This window comes from Echeneis naucrates, chromosome 19, assembly GCF_900963305.1.
Source record: "Echeneis naucrates chromosome 19, fEcheNa1.1, whole genome shotgun sequence".
NCBI lineage: Eukaryota > Metazoa > Chordata > Actinopteri > Carangiformes > Echeneidae > Echeneis > Echeneis naucrates.
In genome coordinates, this window is record NC_042529.1 from 9,586,440 (window position 1) to 9,608,073 (window position 21,634).

The following is a 21,634-nucleotide window of genomic DNA, read 5'->3' on the forward strand; positions in this document are numbered from 1 at the left end:
AGCCTCTTTACAGCTTATTCCGGTAGAGCTGGTTCCATAATATCCTCAAAGTAGCAGTAGAACTTTCAAAAAGCCTCTCCAGTGTATATTAAAGCCCTTTCTCCAAATGCACCAGCCTCTTGTAGATTTTTCAGCTTGATTTTTCTTCCTGACACAGTGTGTCAAATGGCAGCGGGCTGTGGTGAAAGCCTTAAGGCATGCCAATTTGGCAGTGAGGTGTAAGTATTTAGACTATGAAAGTGTGGAAGAGTGGCAAGCTACAGAGCTGAGGAGTCCCATAGGTGTCACCAGGGCTTTTTGTGGGGCCCTTGGGATGTTTGGATTGGAGGGAAGGTCTGAGACGGCTGCTCTAAGGTCATGAGCCTTTGTGGGGTGGTGACAAGGTTAAGTTGATGGGGAGGTGGTTTGTGGGTAACTCAGGAATTCAGAGTGGGCAGATGTGGAGCCAAATCAATGGTTATTTCACACCCTGCTGCTGAGTCTGTCAGCTTTTGAGAAATTATGTGTCTGGTAGTAGGACTTCGGCACTATAAACCTTATTGTTTAGATTTTTTTAAAGATGTTCACACTTGCAGCAATCTTTAACCTGCAGACCAAGAACATTGTCTCTGACATGCTAGTTTAAATGTTTGCGGGTCTTGCTAAATGTCTAACATGCACCACACCAAGATTACTGTCTGTGTTCTTGGCAAGCTCGTGTACTGTCTCCAGACACAAGCCATGCACGTACACGCCCATCTGCCGCCACCATCACAATGAATCCTGCCTCAAGACATTGGTTTACAAATCCCTACTCTAGTAGTCAGAGAGGGCAGTCTCGTAAAGGAGCGTGTCTGTTTGCATAGAGGGAGACATGATGGAAAAAACTTTGATTTATCTGCCCAGAGTTCAAGCCACAGGCAGACTGAGGAAACAGATGGATAAGAGCTATTTGGTTACTAGTCATGATGGAGTATTGGCTTTTCTGTTGGCACGGCCGATACAGTAATGTAAATACTTTATGTTGACTTAAAAATGTGAGCCCCTATATCATGCCATAATAGAGTCTGCCACAGCCGCAGCATATGATGAAGAGGCCTCTTGTGGAGTCATCGACAATGTGACATCCTGAGTAGATGATAATTTATGGTGGCGTAGTAGTTCCCTACTCTTGGCTGTGTTTGCAGCCATCTTGGCCCTGCTTGGCTGTGGCACCAAGCTGTTCTATTCTTCAGCCCTTCCTCTCTCTCATTTGGACTCAGCCAGCAGGAAGTCCAGAGTACTGTTCTGAGGTGCTATGAGCCCAAGGCCAGACAACATCCATCCCTAATGGACCAACTAAGCCAGGTCTGCTCCCAGTGTTGCGCCAAGCATGCTGTGATGCATTCATAGCATTAAACAGAGGTCATGCGAAGGCTGTTTGATTTGACATTTGAGCTGAATTGCCAGAAATGCAGGTGAGTTGTGGCTGGGACTAGAGTTGGGTTCCTGCTCTGCTGCAGTGTTTGGGTGCGGTGGTGAATATTTTTCATTGTAAATTTTTACGTATTGAAACCAGCAGGGAATGAGAGATATGGTACTTCATTCTGTTTTTGCGCAAGAAGGGGTGTTTCCTTTTGAAATTAAATCAATCAGCTAAATAACTGTTCACTGTAGAGACTCATTATACATCAGTCCATGATATGACCTGTAGGAAATTCCCACAAATTAGTTAATACCGCCCCAAAAATTATTAGGTGTTGTATAATAAATGTTATTAGATCATGTCTATTGCACTAATGAATCAACAGTTGCATTAAAATGTGAATGGAAGGAGGAGTTACAATTGAAGTTATGATTCATGTTGCAGAATGGTCAAACCTTTTGTGTTGTTTTTTTTTTTTTGTTTGTTTTTTTTTTGTGGGCTCAGCTTCTGTTTTTTTTGGAAACTATTAGCTGGAATTAGACAGACATTGACATATGGGTTTCTGAGTGAGAGTAGTGTATTCCAACAGAGGTGAGTGTGTCCATGCGCCTGTATGTTTGTGTGAATGTGTGTGTTGGAGGAAGAGCCAGCTAGGAGCACATGCTTGGGAACAGGGCTCAGAAAAAGCTCTCAGATCTTTACAGAGCTATGGAAACTCTGAAGACCACAGAAGTACAAACTCTCTTTTCTGTTTCTCTCTCTCTTCATTTCTCTCACTGACAAGGGGCAGATGGTTATTTAATGCTGATTTGAATTTCAAAATAGGCCTCCATCCTTTTACAGCAGCCGCCCCCCCCACTCCCCCGACAACATCTCTGAGCAAGGCCAAGCAGGGGTCAGGTCCATGTTCCAGGCGCAGATTTGTCAAGACACTTTTTAGGCCTGGCAAATGAGAAATGACCTCATTCTTAAACACACCGCACATGAGACTGTGCGCCACAGTGAGGTTGCATGATTTGGATAACATGAAAAAGACTTCAGTTTTTAGCCTCTCACTCAAATCCTGGAGAGTAGCAGGATGCCTATTGTTATTCCTGTAATGTGGTGTTTTTGTTTTTGAACTAAATCTGTATTTGCAGCACAGAGCTTTCTAAATTTATTCTCCTTGGTCAGCTGAAATTTTACTGTCTGTCCCTAGAGGGCATCATGATATGAATCTGAAGTCAGATGCCAAATATAGATGAGTATGAACAAACTCAGAACTGCCTTGATATTACTGCATGTATTGCATGTGCCATGTTTCAGCTTTTCCTAATTGACATTAACCACCACCCCCCCACCCCCGCTGCCTTTTGCTGGAGGCTAACAGGGAACCGACACTTCAATTACCTATGGCACAACACTCAAATGAACATGAAATGTGTGTTTGTGGAGGCGGGACAGAGGGGGGGGTTGCTATGCAAAAGAAAGTGATTTTTAAAAAAGTAACCTCCTGTGCTTTGAAATAATTACACAGCCAAGGAATGTTGTTCTAAAATCAACAGTCCTATGAAATGATGCCTCTGGGGTAGCTGGCGTGAGATGATGGGGCTACACAACAATGTGGCCAACAAACATGAGTTGTGTGAGTTTTGTTTTGGTGCTGTGTACTGTTGTGTTTTTGGGGCTTGGAGAACAAGTAGCCATCTTTATCTGGCTAAGAAGAAAGGGTTTGGTCAGTTTACTTTTATTTCCTATGTCAGTATTGCAACTTCAGTCCTTGGCCTAACGTCGAGGGATTGATACAGTTTTATTATTTATTTATTTATTTTTTGTTCCATGATGCGTCTCATGAAGGCTCTCTGGGAAACAGGAAGCATTGTCAAACAAATGTTAAGGACAGCAAAGAGTCCAATAACATGTCAGCTGGGTTAAAACCTTGGACATGCTCCGCGGCTGCCTGAGGCCAAGTGCGTGTGTGCATGCTCATCTCCTTACATTTGTGCATGTGTGAGAGCCACATGTAATCTAGTAGTGCAATGTGGTGTTTCATCCCAGTGCCAAAACAAACTGCTGGAGCTGTAGTGTGCAGTGTGCCCACCCCGCTCTCCCAGACCCCTGTCAGCTCTCTCACACAGATGGTAGCAATCACCTCCCGAGGTGCCCGTCACCGCCGGCGCTCACTTCCTCTCTATCCTTGTGTAACAAGATTAACTCTATGCCTGGACGTGTTCTTTCTTCCACCTCTTCTTTTATTTCAGCTATTTCTATGTTTTTGTTGAAATCTGTCTTTTTTCTTGTCTCATCCTGTTTTCCTGTTGTTCAAGGCTAATGTGCTCTGAAAAAATGTTTTTTTTTTTTTTTGGATATCGTCTGGCATTGAAGGTGGCAGCAAGATTCAGAGGCAGTTAAGAGAAATGGGATTATGTCTGTTTTCAGCAACACAGACCATTTAACTCATTAGTCATTGATACAGTGTTTCAAATCGCATTTGTCTAATCACACATTAATGCATTTGGGATGGGTATTGTCTTTTAGTGTATGTGAACAGCTTAAATAAAACTGTAAACTTGGAGCAGTTTATTCTCACTTTATGATCATATCTTTACAGGGAACAGCCAACCCAGTTCTACTTCCCATTCAAAGTCTCATTGTGATTATGGAACAAAAACAGGAATCGTATAAAATACTTGTCCATGAGTACAGGATTGATTGATGAGATTGACTTGCCAACAAAATACTGCTTAGCTTGTGCAAACTGTTATATAAAGTTTTTTGTGGCTAGGATTGGAGTGGAGTAAGAAAAAGAGTTGTGGTTTCATCTGGGGAAAATCTTTTTTTTTTTTTTTTTTTTTTTTTTTTTTTTAATCAGTAGCATTTTGAGAATTTCAGGATCAAAACATCTGAAGTCAAGAATCACAATATCGTGGCATAAGGTTCACCCCCCCCCCCCTCCTTTTTTTTTATTTTTTATTTTTTTTATGTTGGATCAAACTTTCTCATTTGTGCTCAGAGACCTGATAAGTGTAAAGGAGAATGCCAATTATTCGTATTAAATTCCTAATCATCAAACCATTTGATTTGATGAAAGCTGTCACTCACTGGACAATCCATAAAAAATACATAAATGTCATTGCTGAATACATGAATTCACTGCTTCAATGCTGTGCATTCACATACAAGCCTGCATCAAAACCTGAACTCATATATTAAACATTTTATGCCCACCAGCCCCCACCTCTTCACTATTTCACTGCCGTCCCAGGACACAGTGGTGAATCTATTCCATCTGTCATTTTCTATTTCTAAACCAGCTCAGGCATCACATGCATCTCCAGAGTGGACCACATGGTCATGAAATGCCAAGAGTCATGTCAAAAGTAAACCTGCTTTTATGTCCGTTTTTACTGATTCTCCATGATAATTTGATTCTGCCTCTGCGTAAGACTTTAGTTTATGGAGAGAAGAAAAGAAGAGCGGAGATGGACAGAGAGTAAAGGCAAAGGGCAAGACAGAGATAACAATGTTTAGATGTAGGGAAGTGAAGTGGACCAGAAAGGGGGGGCAGAGCTAAGAAATGAACTATCCACAGACACTGCCCCCCCCCCCTCCCAAATCTGGCAAGCCCACCAGACTGGAACGATGGAGGAAAAGATGAACGAAAGGAAAAGGACAGGGAGGGAAAGAGGCAAAAATAAGGACAGGCAACCGGTGGGAGTATTTGAGATTGGGTCTCATGAAAGCAAAACGAGAGGGAGAAAGAGGAGGCTTAGTTGAGGGGTGGGAGAGGAATTAAGGCGACTCTTGGTTCAAAAGGGCTCCCAAGAGCTGGCTCTTAAGCACACGGCGTGAGGCTAACCGCAGAAACCAGCGGAGGGAGGGGAGGCTGGGACATGGTGTCAAGGCTTAAAGTGAAAGATATATCTGTGTGGAAGGAAAGGAAAGAACGAGTGAGGCTAAGGTGGCTTAGTTACAAAGACATAGAAGCATAACATGGCCAATGTAATCCACACAGAAGGGATACAGGAGTTTTAGTTTCGCAGTTTGTCCACTGCTCTTCACAATGTACAGACCCAGCATCTTTTACATCTGTCTCAGTTCTGTTCAACTTTTTTTCAGATCTTTTGCCACTTGATCCTTGTCGTTTTGTGAGCAGTTACTGCCTCTTGAAGCAGCCATCTCTGGTGTGTGTGTGTGTGTGTGTGTGTGGGTGGGTACATAAATGTGTGAGTATGTGTGTGTTTATCCACATGATACACAGCCTTGGCTCTAATGAGGAGCTAATTAAGCGGGTGTTCCCCCGGTGCCCTGAGCAGGTGGCTGGAGCAGCCAGGCGGAACTCAGCCCAAACACACTTTCTCACACACACACACACACACACGACGGCAGGAGCTCTTATAGCCGAGCCTGTTTGGCCAGGCAGAGAGTGCACCCAAGGGGGGCTGCAGCAGGTCTGGACTGCAGCCTGGGCCAAGAGGGGAAAGGTGGTGGTAGGAGAGCAGTCCTACAATTTTCAAGGACCAATTTTAGCCATGGGATTTGGGTTTTGCACGGCCGTCCAAAATCAATTGGCTGTGCTTACTGGCTTGGCTTTGGTCGAGCTGAAGGAAAAATGAGGTTAGATTTATCCCTGACATATGGAGGGGAACAGAGAGGCAGTGCACTCCACAAACACCCTTGTATTTTATTTGTTGAGCGCAGTCTTTACAGGCCAATTTGTCATAACATACTTGACAGAACAGCCTGTGAGCTTGTTCAGAGCATGTTGACTTGTTGAGGCACCTGTAAAGAAAGTTGAAATAGACCAGTTCGGTATTTTTCTGTCAATATCTGTAACCTGAATTGTTGCCTAAGTTTTTCTCACCTAAACAAGAAAGTGAGACACCGTATATCCAAATTGTGCAGGGGGAAGATTTACAAACATTTACTGTTGCACATAATTGACCAAAATTTATATTTGGCACTGTTTGTTCAATGACAAAGTAGTGAAACAATTCTCTCCTGTAACATTTTCCTAAAGGTTTCCTGATCCTCAGCCTTCATCCCCTCTTTTAATTTTGTCAAAGCAAGACTGTAGCTTGTGTTTGTTGTCTGATTTCCACGACAACATGAGAAACCAGCTTTATGCATCCTTGAATTGGACACTGACCCATGAAGGAACTGCATTCACTAAACGATCCCTCTGCTGACTTCACACCACCCAAGGAACTCCTTTCTACTGCGAAATGTCTGTTTTCTTCCACAACAGATAAGAATTAGTGAGTGTTTTCGCAGAAGCTTTGATGTGTTAATGAATTGAAAAATGGCCTTCAAACAGTATTCAGTTATCCCTGCTGAGCCTAATTTGGGTGGGGGTGCAGGTTAAGGGTGGGGTGGGTGTGTGTGCGTGCATACGTTCATGTGAACACTTCAAAACAAACCCATAAACATTCCAGGATCCTTTTGGCAGCTGCAGCTCCAAGCTGATAACTGAACGCAGCATGTAGAGCACTTTTTCTTTTTCCTTTCAAATAGTTCATTCAGAAATTATATGAAAATTTACATTTCTGAAACTGCACATTTCCTTACATTCTTCATACTTGAACAGTTCCTCCCTCACCTCACGCTTTGTTGGCTGCTCTTATTGCATAGCAGTAAAACGAGAGGATGCTGTGAGATGGCCGACGTTACTTCAGCCGGGAAAAAACATGATCCATCGCTTTCATGTTCCGCTACAAGGTGTTAATGGACACAAGTGCTCACAGCTGTGAGTGTGTTTGAGACGCTTGATCATAATCACAGTCCACCACCTAGTCCACCCCCCAACTCCAACCACCTCGAGCCACTTACTGGAGCTGGTGTGTTCTTTGTCATATGCCCCTTAGAAGAAGTCCGATAGGCTGTTCAGTTGTTCTGAACTTTGTATGTAGTACACAAATTATACGCACAAAACACATATTGACTGCACAGAAGATGAACCAATTTCTGTCAATGTGTCATCAATTTAGTGTTTTTGTTTTGTTTTTTTTTTTTCCAGTGAAAACAGGGAGAAACCAGATCACTACCACTAAGACCACAGTTCAGATAAAAGGCTTTTAACTCACTCAACTTGCAGGCATCCCTCAGCATCCTGCTTTACCATGCTTTGATACTGACTGAGTCCTCTTTGAAAAAACTATCTGGGGTCAAAGGTCACTTACCAGTCCATGAGAACACACCAAGGGATCCAACATTGTCTCTATGTATTTATACATAAAACAGTATTTCATTAACAGACGAATTCCAAACAAATTGGGCTGCATAATAACCAGAAGGAATTGGGAAACAGTCTGGGAATGTGCTTCCCCCCCCCCCCCCCTTTTTTTTTTTTTTCAGGGTCTGCAACCAGGGAAAAGCGGGCCTCTTTCCCGACCTGGTGCCAGGCTTCTTTTTCAGTGTGGAGAGAGATTGTATATCGTCTACAGCTCATGTAGAACTTGATGTATGTCAAGATGCCATTAAAAATGATTTTTGACCAACTGAAGAAAGCTCATTTAAGACCGTACTGATCATTGAACTCCCTGCAACCGCGGAATTGACCTTAACATCTACAGAGAATCGAAAACGCGCAACAGTGCTGGATTTTTATAAAAATTCTAGAAAACGCATTGATTACCAGAAATGTAGCATCAGTTATCTTTCATGAGGGAGGCACTCGTAAACTGCCAGAGTAAAATATGTTATCTATCAAGGTCTAAAATATTTGGTTATTTGCTCTCTCGCAAGTTTGATCTAATGATGGGATGCATTACTTGTAGAGTAAAGGGGCACTTGGCAGCCAGTTAGCTTAGCTCAGGATAAAGAATGGAATGAAATCAGATTCAGGTGGCTTCATATTTAGCATTTAGATGAAAGTGGTGTGGAGCCTTCAATCTAGCTTTCAGCATGAAGTTCCTCTAATGATGTCATGTAACAAAATACTTTGTCACTGCTGGTTTCAGCTTCTGTGATGAGACGATGCAAAACATGAATGTAGCATTTAAAATATCTCAAACAACATTGTCAGTTTAAGACTTTGCTATTGTTTTGATTCTGTATCTGCCCACTCTTTACTCACAGGGACACACATAAAAGCCTCCCGGTCCCTGAGTCTGTCTTTACTTATTCCCCTTTGTTGTGTCTTATTCTGTTCTAAACATCCAGCGCTAGTGACATCTATTGTCTCAAACATACGCCCCTCGGTTTAAAGTTAATTAATATCACCTTCTGTTGTGATCCTCTAATAATCTGCGTTTGCCATAACTGTTGACATTATTGGTCAAACAACTTTGCTATTGTTTACCCATTCCTAATTTATCTGCGGATTACTTTGAACTGGAACTAAGCTCTGTAACAGTCGTTATTGAAGCTGCGGCCAAGTCTTCAGGTTCCAGGTCTGAATCTGATTTAAGCAGACCAGGGCTCTGGATCAAACTCTGTTACACAAACAAGAAGGGCAGCCTTTTTATTTTATTTCTCAAATGTAAACCCCACATGTAGAGAATGAACAGAGTTTATCAATAATGTCAGAGCTAGTGGATGTGGTCTTATAAGGAGGAGTCAGAGGAAAGGCTTGTGAGCCAAAGAGACTTCAAGGTACCAGAAACTTAGAAACTGTGGAGAAATATAACCTCACTTCACATGTCCCATATATTCTCACTCGTCTCATTTAGAGGACAGTGAGCTCGAGCCCTCTCCTTTATCTGAATCAATCTCGCTTTTAATAGATCTTAGGAGTCTTTATTCATCAGTGATTCATGAAATTACTGTCTCTTTCCCGTGATTAATAACTAATGGGCTGAGAAGAGCTGAATTCATTAATTATGAAATGGAGAAAATGAGCTCTGTAAATATCATTTTTGATTGATGACTTCTGGAATAGCAGCCAAGCACACAGTCGAACTGTAGATTATAAACTAATCCTGCCTTTCTGGAAAATCTCTCACTCCTCTCTACGTGGTAATAAGCATATGTTTTACTGGAGTGCACAATCTATGTGAACGGTCCATCTAGGCCAGCTTTCCTTTAAACTTAGATAAATACTATGAAGGTAATGTAAAAATTTACATTTGCCTTCCTCACCTTCACTTCACTTCTGTTTGCAGCCTGCAACTGTAACCTTCATGCCCGTCGCTGCCGGTTCAACATGGAGTTGTACAAGCTGTCAGGAAGGAAAAGCGGAGGTGTCTGCATGAACTGCCGCCACAACACCGCTGGACGCCACTGCCACTACTGTAAGGAGGGCTTTTACAGAGACATGGCTAGACCAATCACTCACCGCCGAGCCTGCAAAGGTATGAGTCAAAAAAGTGGCCACACTGTTTTTTGTAAGTGTCTCCTGATCTACGATTAATGCTTTTGATACATGGTTTACTTTTTAGGCATCTTTTTTTTTTTTTTTTTTTTTTTTCCCCCCCGAAGCAACTTTCCTTGGATTTCCCACGGATAAGTTTGAGTCTCTGTAGCTGGTGTTCATTTCTATGTCTCTCCGTCCATGTTGGCGATGACTCTTTACACAGCTCTAGTTCTTCTTCTGCTGTTTATACTAACTAATGCAAAAGTGGGCTACATCAATCAGTAATAGAGTAGCAAAATGAATATTTGTTTAAATGAAAATGCCACAGATTATTACCTTAAGATCACTTTGACTTTTTATGTGGCAATAGTCTGTGCTAAATGTTTACAAAATGTTAAAACAAAGGCAGATTGAGACATCTTAACCCTACTAATACTTGTGTAATCATGTCATTTCTGAGAAAATGTAACCGGAGTAATAAGTTATGATCGGAAACATACGTGGTCATGGTAACTCAATAAAAAGTGAGTGTGTCTGACTTGCCATACCATAGCAGAGAGAAACAAATTGATACTACGCCTGAAACTTTTCTGGCCGTTCCACCAAATATTTCCTCATACCACACGCCCCACATCATATTATCAAACGACTTAGCCATTCCTCATGGAAAACTGAATTTTACCCCTTTATTATTTCACATTTGCAGTGCATATTTTTCAGCCTGGTATTATACTGGAAGCGTTTGAGTCTTCTTGCCAGACTCAAACATAACACCAGTTTCCTGTGCTTGTTGCATAGGAAAATATTCAAATCAATAGCAGAGAGGGAGTGTTTTTCATCTTGTTGATCTTGATGAAGGTAAAGAATCACTTCCAGAACATGAAAAAACAGCATTGGTGAGAGCTGCCAACTCTCGTAGCAGTGAAGATCTTGTGCCTGAAATTTCCTGGTGAGAATCTCCCACTGGCTTCCGCTCAGTTTTCTTCTGCAGCCGACCCCAAGCTGTAACCCAAAACCGAGAGGTTTGAAATGGCACGATATCAAGCCATAGTTGCCCATGTTAGTTGTTCTGAGATGTGAAGCAATTCATCATATAATGGCAAAAACTTTACTATGACTTGGTCACATACCTTAAAACTTAAGTCATTTGACCCGCGGCTATACCGAAACACTGACAGAAAGAGATCCGCCTCAATCCTGACAGGGGATTAGTAGTAAGATCTGTGTGTCCCTCTGTGCAAATTGTCCACTCATCTTCCATTTCCCGGACATACAGCACTTTAACAAATGCTTGCAAGCCCCCTGAAATGACAGTCTGTCCTTATCAAAGCCAAGTGATCAGGTGAACAGTTTATCATCTTCCCTCACAAAGGCCCCAGATGTGACAGAAATGAAAGTTAACGTCCGAAAAGCCTGCTGAGCGGCTGGCTCCATGATTGATCAGAGCAATTTCACAGCCTTCAGGAGCCGTCATTTTCCTTCTCCCTCCACCCTCACTCTTTTTTTCCTGTCTATTTCCCATGATTCATTTATAACCACATCTCATCTTCCTCCCCAATGTCTGTCTTCTCTCACCATGGTTCACTGCTTTTAAATTTTTTGATTTAGCCTTTTTGGCTTTCTGGATTTTTATTTTCCAACATGATTTTTTGCTTGCCACCATGTTTCATCTCCAAGTGTCGGGGTCAATATAAAGGTTAGAGGTGAAGTTTGGCGGAAGGGGGGTGAGTATCACCTCTGAAGTGGAGTTACGACAATAAAATACAGGTGTTTTCTAAAAATCGGTCACAGGACTGTGAGGTGTGGGGGGAGGGCAGTGCTTGGAGAGGATAAATGGGCCATGTCTGTTTCTAATTAAAGCTGCTCTAGATGGGTGTCGCTATACAATCTGAGGAGCATTATGAAGAGGAGAAACCACCTCACTTCTGCCTCCATCATGTCCACCACTTAACCTCTCATGTGTGCCAAACACGCAGGCTGTCTTCCGTCTGTTAATTCTCTATTCCAAGTAGATCTGCAGGATTTCAGCCCAGTGGGCAGAAACCTGCCTCTCCACTAACCCTTTACAACGTCACAAACATTGCAACAATCGGTGAAATGAAAGAAAGGTGGCAGGCACGGGCAGTGCATGAGGTGAGGTTGTAAAAAATAAGTTTGTTTTTTTGTTGTTTTTTTTTTTTTATGTGGGTCCAAGTCGTCTGCTGGTATGTTGACCACAAGGAACATCGATAAAAGCCATAAAAAGTAGTCTTTGTGAAGCAAAGCCAGCAAATATAAACCACTCTGACTGTCAATTCTGCAGCCAGGAGTGAGGATATTCACTGTCCGAAAACACAGTGGACTGTAGAAAAATGGTATGCAAACTAATTTAGTAAAGTAATTTAAAGTGAATTGCTTACATTGCTTTAGCTGTTGTATCTTAAAAATTAAATCCTTGGTAATAAAAAGAACCACTTCTACATCATTTTAGAATCAAGTTAAGCCAGAACATGGACAATAATTTTATTCTGAGATGAACAGTGTGGAGCTGCTCTGTTGACAGTTTGAACTTATCAGTCCTTCAGCAACGCACACATTAACGTTTGTTTATTTTCACTGTGAACTAGACAGCAGAACAGAACTGGGTGTTAAAAACATATTTCCAACTCTCTGTACAAATAACACCCTCTTCTCCAAATGTGGCAGCTGCCAAACAACTGCAGACAAAGAGCAGCCCTTGCATGTACTTAAACACATGTGCGCGTGCGTGCACACACACACACACACACACACACACACACACACAGTGTCAAAGGACTACAAATCCCAACACAGTGCCTGTCACGTCTATAGTCACACAGGCTTGAAAAGTCATCAACATCTGAGGACGTTTTTACTGCTTCTTAACTGGCCCGAGCCCCTGCACATAAAACTGCAGACCTCCCCCCCAGCCCTTCACAGCCCATTCAGATCTGGTATTTGCTGGTTGTTTACTGAACAATTCGGACATTGGCAGTAAAATCCCATGTCTTAACAGCCTATGAATGTTTAGAAAGGAAGTGAGAAAATCATCTGTTGCTCATTGACCAGATCGAGCTGATTGTCTGCACTCTTCATAGATCAGTTGTGAAACAATTGCCTTGACGTTCACCCTGCTGTGCCACATGTCTTGACAGGCACGACACACCAACATCAGACCTGTGTCAGACAGATCAAATTACAGGGGTTTATCCCACATGTGCTTTGACGTGGGACACATGGTCTCACAGGTAAGAGCAACCCTCAAATGAAATCGGCTGAGGATTATTTGATGTTGTTGAAACAAGTCGAGACAAAATAACTTGATGTGATTATCATGATGTCAAACTACTGTTGTTGGTGCTCTAATCAGCTGGGTTTCATTAGCACGTGTAAGCACACAGCCTGCAGGAATTAATTTTTCAAATAGTCTGTGGACCCTGTGGCACCTGAGAACATGAGAAAGAAGTCTTGCCTTGGCTGATGAATGAGGGTGAGAGCATGGAGGTAAGGATATACGTTACATGGTTGGCACAGAGGAACAGACAGTCCGGAGACCATTGTTGACTTGACCTTTAGCATCTAATGTAACTCTGCCTCTTATCCTGACATATGCAGATGTGAATTCCCTTTAGGTGAGTCACAAGCTCTTACCCAGTGTCATCAAAGCTCAGGTTTCCTGGTTAGGCCCATTTGATTCAAGTCGTGGGGATTTCACGTCAGATTTACATCTCTGTGCAAGCTTCAAACAGAGTGCAGCCACTTTGACACCTGTGGTCCTGCTGGTTTTGCTAGAAAAAAGGCAAACATGTTTCAGAAGGTCTTTGCCGCAGTTAATCCACCCCCCCACCCAGCTGCCAGACGCACACGATCACTTGTAGGTTACTTTTGGGCTTTTAAACCCTCCCTTCACACAGTCAACAGGTGGTAGGGTCCTCTGGCTTTCCTCTGTTGTAGCAGCTAAAAAATGTCCAGTGCAAATAAACACATTCACAGTTCCGACAAGCGATGGGAAGGAACTGTGGCGTGCTAGCAGCTGCCTTTCCCTGGCAAGCACTGTGACAAAATGTTGGGTTACAGGGTTTTTCCCCCCAAGTGTAATTTTGGCCTTTCTTGCCTTTTCCTGATAAGCTTGGACAATTACAGCTATTGGGTTACAGTAAAGTCACCTTAAGTTTGCTTTAGTAATTTTGCACTGTTGTCTGCACTGTCTGTTTTCCAAAGATCTGGATTAAAAATAAGGGGAGAAGGCAGAGGGTTCAACTTAAATTTCACAGTTGTTTGCTGTATCATTGCCAGCATATCAGTAGATAAATAGATGGTAGACAGGAGAGGATACTTGTTTTCCCTTTAACTTGCTGTATTCTGCGCTGAGACTGATTAAGTGAAAACCAGTCAGACTGTTCAAGAAGTTTAAAAGTCTTGCATTTGTTTTTATATGCCACTGATGTGTGTTGTCTGGCTGGCTTCTTGTGAAATGTTAAGTATGTGTTTATTACTTCAAGAACAAATGTTTGTTTTTTTGTTTTAATAGCGTCAACATGTACATAGTTTGGTTAGATTCACTCTTGTTTATGCTGGTGAGCACACCAGAGCCTCTGTTTAGATGAAACTGCAGCAGTCCTTCACTCTCTACCTCTTTCAGCTCAATGCCACTTTCCCTTTCACCCTCTGATCTAACATCTTGTAAAACACTGTCAGAATGTTTCTGACAGTGTTTTTGAAGGTGACTTAAAAAAAATCACCTAGAACCGGCAAAATTCATAAAAGTCTTGCCAGAGAGAGGTGATCAGAGTGTTGATTGTTGCTGTTGGCATTTGTTGGGCATCAACTGAATTTTCGGGAAGTAATGAAACAGCAGCGCGTGCGTCACCAGGAAGGCACACAAAAGCAGTTGGAGTGTGCAAACGATGAAACAGGAGTGAGGAGCGTACAGTTTGTGTTTGTGTTCTCCTGACAGTGATGAACTTAATGCATGTCTCTGTTTATAACTGCCTCTGCTGTCTTCTGATTTTGCATAGAATTACTTTCTCTCTCCCTGAATTAGTCTTTTCCTCTTTCACAAAAATAGATACATGCGCACTGTGTTTTTCCTCAAAGGGTATCTCAAGCACAGGAGCAGACTGAAAAAGGGCCTCCTCAATCTGGGAGAAATGTTCTGTCTAAATGCAGATCTGTTGTCTGCAGGCAAGAACACAATATTATGAAATTCAAGTACCTGAAGCTGTGAAATCCCACAAAAAGCTGTTGTCTCGTGTGTCATCTTGTCATCAAGTCCTTAAAATTAACATGTTTTATCAATTCTGTCTTCCACACCTCCCCCACCCCAGCCTGTGACTGCCACCCTGTGGGAGCAGCAGGCAAGACGTGCAACCAGACCACAGGCCAGTGCCCTTGCAAGGATGGTGTGACTGGCATTACCTGCAACCGCTGTGCCAAGGGCTACCAGCAGAGCCGCTCACCTGTGGCCCCCTGCATCAGTGAGTGACTGAATCTGACACACACAATTTGTATAAATTACAACTCACACTCCACAATTTGCCTTTTATCAGCTTGTCAGAATGGAGAAAATAGATAAGGGAACTTATCAATAATATAGCAAAATAGTTACAATAAAGTAGTGAGTTAATCTTACTTACTTAATCTCACTTACCCAAACTGGAGCAACACAAACGATGAGTGAAATAAACTTCCCTGTAACCTAAAGTCGTTCATAAAGTCACTCTGGCTTTGTCACAGACACACCTAATCTGATCTCTGCCGCACATCTACAGTACACGTGTTATCTTGGTTTGTTTGGCCTGGGAAAATGCATTGATAATTTCATGGAGAAACACCCAAAATATACACAGAGGCCCAAACATGAAGCCAGGTTTAACTGAACTTTGATATTTATCAAAGCGGCAGAGAAAAGTTTTTTGAGCCAACCATATTAGATATATGGTTTTTGTGGAGAGCTGCAGGCGAACCCAAGACTTGGTTATTATTGCTCCACTTGCTGTTGACGGCGTGTAATGTGTGACTCTCCAGTTGCTGTAGTTTGCATGCTGACTACACAGGTTTTTAATTTCCTGTGACAAGCGCATGCACGCATCTGAGTGCGCGCATGGTAGTTATGAACTGTCACTGTGCCCCGGCACATGCAGGCGTTCATAATTGAAAGTAACTTTCCACCACATTGCATGCCAGGCGGTACAGACACACTGTGCTCACACTCAACACCAACCACCAGAGCGAGCCATGCCATACCCTACCATACCGCCCAGTGCCATACCAAACTCTGTGACACCGTGCCACATGGTGCAATGTTGTTTCTCTCGCATGCAGCTCCGGAGCAGATGGTGGACGTGCAAGAAGGACTATGATCATGGATGACACACCCAACTCATTTCAATGCCATTGAGCCATCCAGATAAATTTTGTATGTGCTTTTAAGTGCATGCACATGTTTGGATCCATTGCAAATGGTGTTACAACTGTGTGTGTCAATATGGCTTCATGGTGAGCATCGTACTGCCTACTTAGGCTCCTAAGACAGAAGACTTAACCATTAAGCAGCCAATTAGTATGATGGGAGCAACCCTCATCTGAATGATCCTTTCATCATCTGTCCATCTTCACAAGATGTGACCACGAGGGCACACAGATTAAAAGTGGCTTCTAGCAGCTGCGCCTGCCTTCACAAAGCTTGTGCCCTCATTTGTTTTTGTTGGCGGGGTGTCCATAATTTCAGAGACAACTGCTGCTTTTGCCTCAAAACAGCTTTCCAAGAACCCCTCCCACCTTCCACCAACACAATCCCACTCGCTTGGTTCAAACCCTCAATCTCCAAATCCAATCAAAAGCAGATCCTCTGGGTGGATACTAAGCTGGCGTTCCAGTAACTCTTACGGTCAAAGCAGAGGGCCTGTTGTTAGCATTAGCATTTGTATTGTAAAGTTGCAAAAGATTAGAAGAACAGTCCTGGAGGAATTCCATGAGGCACTTTTTAGTGTAGCCAGCGGGCACAGTGAGGGATGGTTGCATCTGTCTTAAGACGATCCAACCAAAATTGCCCCCTTGCCATCTGTCCATCTGTCTATACATGCATGCATGCAGATTGCACAGCAGTGTTAGCCTCGCATCTGTTATGGGAGGATGAGACTAATCTACTGCAGCCACCTTTCAATTTGAATCATCAGTGGTAATCAAAAGAATCAAATTCTCTCTCTGATGTGTCAAGTCTGCCAACTTTTGCTGGATCAATTTATCTAAAGTGAATTAACTGGTGTAAATGTGATGCATCTAGTTAGTCAGAGACATAAATTGTCTCAAGGTCTTTTAATGTGTTCTTCCAACAAAGAGTGAAACCACCACATTAGTCCGTGGAACATATGATTAAGTAAAGCCTGTCTTCCCTCTCACCACCAATAAGTATCCCTGTCACTCTCTCAGTGTTTATCTAGCATGTCTCTCTGCAATGCTCAATATGTTTTCATGCGCAGAGTCGACATATGTCATAAATCAAATCTCCTGCAGGAGCCTGGTATTTTCTCTTATTGGCCTTGGTGACCAAAGACACGTATTTCTCTTCAGTGCCATGTGTTTTGTCATATTATATTTATATACAGATCTGACCTATACACAATCTTTTAAATGACTTGTAATGAATTGAGATAAACTTCATTAATTTGACCACACAGACACTTTTGGTAAGAATCCACCCAGTCTGTTCTCTAACTGTACTTGAAATGCAAGGATCAATGTTCAACCATTCAAATAACTTTGTATTTCTTGTGTGTGTTTTAGAAATCCCAGTGGTCAATCCCACAGCTGTAGTGAGCAGCACAGAGGAACCAGCAGGTTAGTGTACACCCTCTGAACCTCACCCATAAGCACTCAATGCTTTACAAGAGGAACAAAAACATTGTATTTAATATTGCTGGACATGAATTTTAAGGTGTGGAATAAATATTAATGGAGAGTGGGTCTCCCTCGTTTGAAGTTCTAAAATGAAAACGAGCGCACTGCGGCCAGCAGAATTTTTCCATTGTCTTCAAAACCTGTGTCCTTGGCACGCTTTCCTGTTAGCCCCAAGTTAGCAGAGCCTTGCTGTGTTTAAAGTATAGCTGCAGCTTAAAGCCAAGGCCAGCAGATAGGCAGCAGAGGTGATTAGTTACACTTTAGCAGGGAGATATAGTGGAAGGGAGAGTTTTGAGGCGTGAAGGGAGTGTTGGCAAGTGACTGGGGGGAAATTTGTTCAGTCTCTCCTTCGAACTCTCCAATTTAGGCTTTGGTCAATTACTCTGCCCACATTTTTCATTCTGCGGCTGTTTGATTTTAAATGGCGCTGTTCAATTGGAAATGCTGAATCATTAGTTGGTTTATAGCATACATCATAGCTGAGGCTGCAGTTTATACCCCCACTTTGTCCCTCATACAATACTCAAAACAAATATTTTTTGGTATTTATATCCAAATTCAGATTCAGAAATATAATATATATGTATATAGACTTTCTAGGGTTAAATATGGTAAGTTTTATGCTTTGATTAACAGAACTGAAAATGTTTGTAATGGCTGATGCAAGTTTCAAGCTCTACATAGTCAATAAACATTGCAGAGAAAAACTGGCTAGCATTATTTGCTTTCTGGCTGTTAGATGAGAAAAATTATACCGCTCTTGTGGCTGCACAGTAAATACGGCTAAATTGGCTGGCTTAGCAAAAAAGTCTGCAAACAGATACAGGCCAACAAGTTGTCCATCACATAGAACCACAAATTTTCACTATACAGATTAAAAAAACCAGACATTACATCAAATGTAGTAAGCTTTGGTAGGCAGACTCTACTATCTTTGGGCAGAGCAAGACTATCTGATTAGTTAACCAGCTGCTACCTCCTGCTTCACATGTACTTTGCTTTAGTCTGTGTTTAATATGAAATTAAATGTGGTAGCTCATTACACACTTACAATGTGTCATCTGCTTTTATTGCACATTTATATGATGATCATTAATATAAATTAGTGTTATGGGAGAGTATTTCCTTAAAATGTAGCCATAATAGCATCTCCTCGTCCATCTTTCAGAGGAAAGTAAATAGGTGGATTGTCTATTCCTTTAAAGTTGATTAGATACTGATAATATTTTCTTCCTCTTGTTAAGTTTCGTCTGTTTTCCCCTCATTATTTGGGCCTTTGAGCCTTTTTGGGGGGAAAAAGGAGGAAAAACATGCACAGTCTAGCTCATTCTTGTGTTTAATACTTCCCTGGGAAAATGTTACAGGGTCTGAGAACACAAGCGACATTGATTGCCGATTCATCTCAGCCTCTACGAAACAGACCAGATCATTTCCCCCATCTTTCTCCTTCCTAAACTACCATAGAGCCAACGTCACCATCAGAAACCTAAAGCCCCAAAATGTTTTTGTGTAAGGGGCGGGGGATGCAATTTGTCCTTGTCATGGCGCAGTGAAAAGGGTTCAGGGGAACGAGGGCATCGAAAGTTCTGGAGCCAATTGTGCATGGTTTCAGTGGGCTGGTCTTCTGGGTCAGTGGCCGATTCACCAAGAGCTTTTCCAGGTGAACAGCCAGCAGTAAGAGGCTGTTCATGGGAAAACACACGCTGATACCTTCAGGCAAGCCACTGTTTACCACACACACAACCGCAGTGATGTAATGCAATCCATACACATCTTATACAAACACATGCCTGTCACAGTTGCATACACACTTGCATGATAATGATCTGTACATGAAACTGCATGCTGACTTATAATGAAAAAGATATTTAAGATCATTTATTAAAAGTGAATAATGTAAAATATGCGCGCGCACACACACACACACACACACCTCATAGTTTTTTAACGTCATCCTGTCTCAAGGTTATTGGATGCTGCCGTCAGCTCTCACTCTCTTTCTCCCTTTTCTTTTCTCTCCTCTCTCTGGCTAATAAAATCTCCAGTGCTCTGATATACAGCCAAGCCTCCTGGACATTTTTATGGGCTTCTTGGACCCCTGTTTCATCCTTCCCCACTCCTTCCATTCCTCCATCCGTCCTTCCCCAAAAAATGAACAGCACAACACCCCCTACTCTCACCACCCAAAAACTGTAATTTCTCCCTCTAGCAAACTTTATAATTTATTTTATTTTTTTATTTTTTTTGGGGGGGGCAGATTAGGACATTCATATGCAGCAATTTATTTGGTTTGCTTTGGAAACCAACATGACTGAATGGGTTTCATTTTGATGGCTGTTAAAGGCCTGACCACAGATACCTGTCCAGTTACCAGCATGTGGTTTTTCAGTTTCACACCCTGACATTCCAACCAAGGCAGTATGGTCAGCTTTTCGTGTCCACTGATTAAAACTATGTTGGAAACCACCTTCATGGAATTCCCTACAATTTTTTTTTTTTTATTATTTTTTTTTCCCCCCCTTCTCACTTTCATAATTCAAAAGTACATCCCAAATTGCACATTTCATAAAATTCAGTGACATTCAGTGAGGTACAGTAGAGCTTCACTCATAATCAACAGTGAGCGTTGGCTGTTACCTTCAGCAAAATTTCCAAACATAATGCTACGCTGATTTTATCAAGGACATTTTTCATACATGAGAACTTTCATCCATCCTTGAAAATCTTATCTGTTTAATTTCGTGGGTCTTTAATGTCAGCTCATGGAGAACATGATTTATATTACATCGTTACTTAATCACATGCATGTGTACTCACACCTGTCAAACTGTTCTCTGTCAGGATGATAATCAATCATCACAGTCTACCAATGTTAAAATGAAATTCACTAGAAAATGTTATTATAAAGTTTACCTGCTACCTGAGTAAAAAGTTGAGCCGTAGAGTCTGCAGAGGATTTAATTTCGTCTTAACCAGGAAGTTGAGGGGAACATTGTTTCCGGTGCTGCTGGGTCACTCTGAGTAAAGAAAGCCCAACTTGCAAAATAACTGTGGTAGTAACTTGGCATCGAAGTGGAATCAAGGTTGGTCTTAGAGCCACTCAAGAAGATATCTGAGATTGATCACTCAGCCGAGAAGTCCATTTTAACTGTCATGGTCATAATTGTAACACCTCATCACTGGTAACTCCACCTGCAAATGGTCATTAGAGGTCATTGGTCCGATGTGTGGTCTAAGCCGTCACACTGGCAGCCAAGGCTGATTCACATCCATCCAACCATGACCTGCTTCCACAACGCTCTGTTTTTTCTCAAGCCTGCAGAAAACATGTCAGACTGAACACTTTAACTCGTCTGGTATGTTTCACTTGCCTCCCACCACTGGCTGTAGCAGGAGTTTGATGTGGAATTTGTCAGAAGTTGTATTTTAGCACAGAAAAACTAAACCAAGCGCAACATTATCCAACCTGCTCCAGTTCCCCTTGGAGCCTTTGGCCTGGTCAGTGAATGAATATTGATGTGAAAATGGGCATACCTGCCATACGGCTATCAAAAATGCATACTTGCATCACAATATGTGTGTTGGTATGGATGAGAAGAACCTCGGTCTGCGTGCATGTACAATGGCATGTTGATTTATGCTGAGTGTTGTTCGTGGTGGTTTCACAGTACTGTACGCAACACTTACTAGTTAGTCACACTAACTTTGTATCACACATGCTCTGGTCTGGTCTGTTTATACTCTACAAGGGCGTCACATAATACCCTATGAAATGGTGTGATAAAGTCCTGAATGTGTAAAGATTCAAATTTCAAGTGTGTAAGTGTCTCATTATCTGTGTAATGTGAGAGTCATTTTGTAGAGTTAAAAAGCTCATGGAGTAACAGCCTCAGCATTAAAAGATGTTGGTCCTTGTTTTTACAGATTGTGAGTCATATTGTAAACCTGTGAAGGGCAACCTGAAGATCAACATGAAGAAATATTGCAAGAAAGATTATGGTAATAAAAAAAATAACTTTAAATTAGTTTAATCCTAATTGTTCAATATACAGTATTGTAAGTGTTGACCTGAGTGTATT

General features: G+C 42.0%; 1 protein-coding gene across 3 annotated transcripts in view; it reads left to right on the forward strand.

The window, feature by feature from the left end:
• Positions 1-21,634, forward strand: part of ntn2 (netrin 2) — a 41,213-nt gene that overhangs the window by 15,561 nt on the left and 4,018 nt on the right. For all 3 annotated transcript variants that reach the window (XM_029528300.1, XM_029528298.1, XM_029528301.1), the window contains exons 3-6: positions 9,466-9,654; positions 14,984-15,133; positions 17,442-17,495; positions 21,480-21,554. In XM_029528300.1, coding sequence (XP_029384160.1) covers positions 9,466-9,654; positions 14,984-15,133; positions 17,442-17,495; positions 21,480-21,554 — 468 coding nt within the window. The remainder of the gene's footprint in view (positions 1-9,465; positions 9,655-14,983; positions 15,134-17,441; positions 17,496-21,479; positions 21,555-21,634) is intronic.